The 6057-nt window shown below is 29.7% G+C and overlaps 1 protein-coding gene across 1 annotated transcript; it reads left to right on the top strand.

Annotated features, from left to right (window-relative positions):
* Nucleotides 1–1168: 1168 nt before the first annotated feature.
* Nucleotides 1169–1950, top strand: HELRODRAFT_174026 (hypothetical protein; the record flags this gene model as incomplete). The annotated part of the gene is made up of 3 exons (XM_009020579.1): nt 1169–1214; nt 1273–1536; nt 1676–1950. The coding sequence occupies 3 exons, from the start codon at nt 1169–1171 to the stop codon at nt 1948–1950; spliced, it is 585 nt and encodes a 194-aa protein (XP_009018827.1).
* Nucleotides 1951–6057: the final 4107 nt, after the last annotated feature.

A 6057-nucleotide genomic window follows, 5' to 3' on the forward strand; every position in this document is an offset into this window, starting at 1 on the left:
CATATATATAGATATTTATATATATATATATATATATATATATATATATATATATATATATATATATATGTATAAATATATATATATATATGTTGGTAATAGACCATAATTTTTACAATATTCTACCGAATGTTTGGCGTTAATATGTTTGTAGTTCGTTTTTTCGATTTTTCTCACTATAGTTTTTTGGTGATAGTTATAGTTTTTTGGTGATAGTTTAGTTTATTAAAATTCAAAATAAACTTATTTTTCGAATTCATGCTGCAAATAAGGCCATATTTTGATTCCGAATGAATCATCATCAGTGCTCCTTGCTGTATATATAGGGAAATATTGACTTTGTCAAGATGAACTTTGACGTTGTAAAAATTAATTTTGGTGTTGTAAAATTGAACTTTGATGCGAATTAGGTGTCAGGTTTCTTTATTGGTCTTCTTTGGTCTTCTTTTCTTCATCGATAGCATCATATTCTTCTTTGTCACTATTGACGATGCTAGTTTTTATTACTTCTTTGTTTTCGTTGTTGGTTAAGCGCCGGGTTGGAAGTGAGGTTGTCATTTTTTGTTGTATATTTATTTTTGGTTTATTGATGTCAATTAATACTGCTTCTGCAATTTTAAGATGTGTGTAGTTGCTGTTCTGGTATATTACTTTGGTGTTGCTGTCGAGGATTTCACGGCTAATTGTGATTGAGTGTGTTGAGTCCAAATGAGCATCGTAATTCGGAATCGAAATATGGCCTTATTTGCAGCATGAATTCGAAAAATAAGTTTATTTTGAATTTTAATAAACTAAACGTTCATCAAAAAACTTTAGTGAGAAAAATCGAAAAAACGAACTACAAACATATTAACGCCAAACATTCGGTAGAATTTATAGAATATTGTAAATATAAATATATATATATATATATATATATATATATATATATATATATATGCTGGCAAAAGACCATAATTTATGCAGTAATTGTTCATAAGTTTATTTTTCATTCACTCTTATTTATATTACTGCATATATATATATATATATATATATATATATATATATATATATATATATTTATATATAGATAGATAGACATGCAGTAATTCTAAGTATATATATATATATATATATATATATATATATTAAGGTGGTTTGCGGTAAAACTTATGCTATTTATAAAATGTCAGAAAAAGTTTGCATCCAGTTTTACTGGAAAACTGTTTTGGGTAAGATTTCGATTGATTTACAAAATTCAAATATGTAACCAATTTTTTTCACTTTCAGTATTGAATCTGCTCGTTGTCCGACATGTGCTACTCGCTCAAAACTTGGCTCTGAACAAACCAACCATCAACAGTTCGGTCTACCCATATTATTTCAGTCCTAGTTCCAACTTACTTGTCGACGGTGATTCAAATCCTGAATTTGAAAATAGACATTGTTTTAGTACAGGCGATGGTCCAGGTGGTCCCAACTGGGCAGTTATCGACCTCTTCAATCAGTACCATGCTGATTATGCTAATCTTTTCTCGAGAGGATATTGTTGTAGTACGTCATCATTTTACTTCTTTTCACCTGACTGAAATTTTTAAACTTTAAAATGTTATTATTAATAACTAGGCTTTCTAAAAAATTTGTCAACTGATTTTAAGTTGTCGTGTTTGCATGAATGTGATTTCAACTTCAGCCGATCGGATGGACTACTTTTTGATTGGGCTCACTTCAGTCGATTACTTCCCTTTCGGATCAGCGTCAAACATCGTCAGAGGAGACTACCCTCTCTGCGGTCAGTACGAGTACAAATCTGTGACAGCTGCCTGGCACAAACTGAAATGCAACGCCAATCTCATCTCTGCCTATCGATACGTCATACTTCAGCAACCATCTACCGGACCTGGCTTACTCACCGTTTGCGAAATGGAGATTTACGCTGCTCTTAATATTAACTGTAAATATTTTTAAAATTTCTATAAATTTAATAAAATTATTTAATAAAATAAAAATACTTTCAGCAAAAATTTGGAAACGTTACTTCAAGTTCCGTTTGGTTGGCTACGTTTATCAAGTGAAAACCGTTAATAACAAAATGAAATGTTTGTTGCTATGCGTACCAGGCCAGTGTGATTCAATAAATTTTCAAATGAACGCATCCATCTGTGAATTAAACAAGCATTTAAATGGGTATGCGATGAACGATTTGAGTGGTGAAATTGGGTGGAACTTTTACAAAGTGCAATACGCTTAGTAAAACCCATCAGTGAAACTACATTCACATTTTGATTTTATTGTCAGATGATATTCTTTCAATCAAAAATATTAAAAATTGTGCACTCAGGATCAACTCAGTTGAAATAAATTCAGTCTAAATAACATGTTTCTTTTTTTCCGAACTAATGTATCGTGTTGATTTTGTTACATCTTTAGTGTAACAAATAGCACAAATCAATTTTTTACATTCATTAGAATTGGCCTAATTCAGTTGATTTAAAAATGTGTAAACCTTTTAAAAAGTTTAGGCATTCAACAATATTTACTAAAACCTAAAATCAAGTCAATTTATGAATACGGTATTATGTTTATAAATCAGCCAAAAAGTTTTGCTCGAATTCTTCTTTCCTAGTTAAAAAATATATCACAAAGACTTGCTTTTGCGTCAACTGAGGCGAATCTAGACAACTTTGAAGGAGGGTCACAGTTTTGAAAATGGTTATATTATGACAAGGGTCCAACATTTGTAGAAGTGTGACCAACGACCCTGCTTTTGCTTGTCACGTTCATTTTTGGTCGATTTTCCGCATAAAACGTTTCTTCTTTCGTTAAAACAATGACTTTTACCGACTTATTACAAATACTCCTCACAACGGGGAAGCACTGAAGTTTTGCATTGTTTTGTTTGTTACTGCGCATATTAAAACACGCAAGTAACTAACTGCTTTAAATGTTCCGAAGAAAAAAAGTGATCTGCAAATGCCTGTAAATTAATGTAACCGCCGCTCGTTTTCAGAATGAAAAGTAAAGAAGTCATGCACCTGTTTTAAAACCTAAAAACAAATATCTTCCTATGTTACTTACTAAATGAATAGTAATAGCATTTTGGATTTTATAAGAATTGCAAATTATTAAATAACAATAAATTTGTTAAATGTTTGTATAAATTCAATCTAGCATAATTTGTAGCTACCTCTGTCAAGTCAATGGGATGACCTGACCATGTTTAAAATAGAAGTTCGTTAACAAACCAGTAAATTCAATCAGCTTTTAAATACAAAATTAACGTTTAATATGCTTTTCAATGTAGAAAAAAATAAGTGAAAAAGATAACCTATAAACAATGGAATAACAATAATGACAACAAGATTAATAAGTTAAAATAATAATAACAACAATAATGAAAATACGCCATTTCCACTAAGGGTCTGAGTTCCGTCTGATTTTGAGCGCATCGCGATTAATCGATAATTCCGAATACCGTATGCCGGAATCATATATATAGAATATATTCTATATATATGGCCGGAATCAAATTATTTGAAAAAATTATTCCAACACATCATATCGGAATTAATCTAAAGAAACTACGATCAAATATGTTCAAGTTCAGATTGCGAAAGATTACTTTTAGGAATTTTAAGCTTTCAGACCAGACAGAATATCGGCGTTATAGAATTCTGACCACGTTTAAGAATAATATTAAATTATTACGTCGAACCTACAATAATCACGTTTTTCTGAATTTCAATAAATAATAACCTTAATATTAATAGCGGTAGAAATATACTGCAAAGAAAAGTTGAATATTAAATATATTCATTTTAAAAAATATATCCATTTATAATATTATTTAAAAGGCCGAAAGTGATCGAAAATTACCAAACAACCACCTAAATAAAATCGATTCTAAAGTATTCCGATTTTATTCCGACAGGTAAAAATGCCATACTCATAAGGCATGTTTTCGCGGAATTCCGAAACCTACTAATTTTTCTAATTTTTGACGTTCAAATTCCAACTTGGCAGAATTTTTTAAAAATCCTATTCAGAAAAAATTAGGAATTTTTAAACAAACGTAGACCTCTGAATTCATCCACACAACAAAAAACTCCAAATATATTGAAGAACAAATAAATTCGTGTAAAATGCGTCTTAATTTCGTTAAAATTTATAAACATTTAATAAAAAAATTCAATTTTTTTTAAATATTTTCAACAACTGCGTAAGAGAGCGTTATCGTATGCAAACGCATATGATAGCCAAACAACTACAAAGCCACATCTAACAGAAATATGAACTTGAAATAAATATAATCACGAAACTGACTGTAGCAAGTCACATTGTATGAGTTATACTAAAACAAAGAAGTAGAAACTACTATATATACTCACCCGATGAATGGTGATACATTTTCAGCATTTGTTATTAATAAAACATTGGCAGGTTACATTCGCATCTGTAACTAATCACATATAACTGATACAAAACTTATAAAGATACCTCTGCAGAATCGTCGTTTGATGCAGAAGTGAATTATAATAATGATGTCTATCAAATTGTGTACCAAAAACTTTTTAACTGCATATTTAAATAAATAAGAATACCGATAATATAAAACATTTTGATAATATTATAAAATTTCATGATAATCTTACAGACACGACAATGATTATTTATGTGCATTATTATTCATTGACATAAATAACAACAACTGACAAAAAGAAGTAAACATATCGAGTGTTTATAATACTCAAAATGAAATACATTTTTAGACAACCTTTATCCTATGACAATGTCAAAAATGAACTTTCATATTTTCAAATTATTCTCTCATTTATCCGTTCGCCGAACACAATAAGCTCTTTTAAAGATGGGTAACCAGTTATGTCGTCTTGAAGAGAATTTGCGCTGAATTGGCGGGCGGCTTGTTCCCTTTCTGTTACATTTCATGGAACTGGTTGATTCCTTACTTAAAAAATAATATAGGAATGCAGATTTAACTTTTTTCATGATATCAGTGAAAAAATATTGAAGTGAGTCTATAAAGAGTGATTAAAATAGATGAGTGTGCCTTTTAATCATATTTAATCCACAAGAGTAATTTATCACCACTTACTAAACGTTTTGAAGAGTTGACAGCCCATAAAAATCACATGTATGAAAATTCGTATTTCATTATCTGGCCGCTGTAATGATCTAATGAACCAAATGGATCAACAAAAATTAACAACAAAATCAGAAGAATCCCACTCAGCATGTGTTTACATAAACAGGCGAAACTCTTATAACCTCGGCTCAGAAATGTAGAGCTGCCAGTGAAGACATCTGATCTTAAAATAGTTTACAATTAGGGAATAAGATGCTGATGAAGATCAGTCATCAGAAAACAAATTGAATAAAGGATGAACTTTGGTGAGAAAATGTTAGAAACATAAAATTGAAAAATATGAACAAAGGTAAGAACTATAGTTGGTCTGGTCAAAAGCAATCCGAGAGATGTTGAACAATTACTTCTCGGAAAAAATAAAGAATCACAAGAATCAGAATCACAAGAATCCTATTAAGTAGACAAATAAACGATCAAAATCACTAGGAAAAAAAATCCTGACTGACTGTAAACAATTTGAAAGAAGACAGATGCAGCAACAAAAGAGAGAGGTGTTGGATGTTCAACGATGTTTTGACGTAGATGTTCAATGCGGCCACGATGATTCCACCAACTAACACGCCGCATGTTGCTTATACATGTTTTATACATAAACGAAAGATGTATACACATACGTATGTTTATATACATGTGGGTGTGTGTATAGGACAAATACGTATGTATTTATTTCACGCACGTAGAATAATTAAATAATTAAAAAACCAAAAACTAATGTTACCAATTATTTATTTATTTATTACTAATTATAGCTACAACATTTAGAAGTGTTGTTAATAATAATCTAAACAAGTAAATAAACAAACAAATCATAACACACAGATACATACATTCATATAAATATATATATATATATATATATATATATATATATATATATATATATATGAATATATATATATATATATACATAT

The sequence above is a fragment of the Helobdella robusta genome (assembly GCF_000326865.2).
Source record: "Helobdella robusta unplaced genomic scaffold HELROscaffold_28, whole genome shotgun sequence".
NCBI classification, from domain to species: Eukaryota; Metazoa; Annelida; class Clitellata; order Rhynchobdellida; family Glossiphoniidae; genus Helobdella; species Helobdella robusta.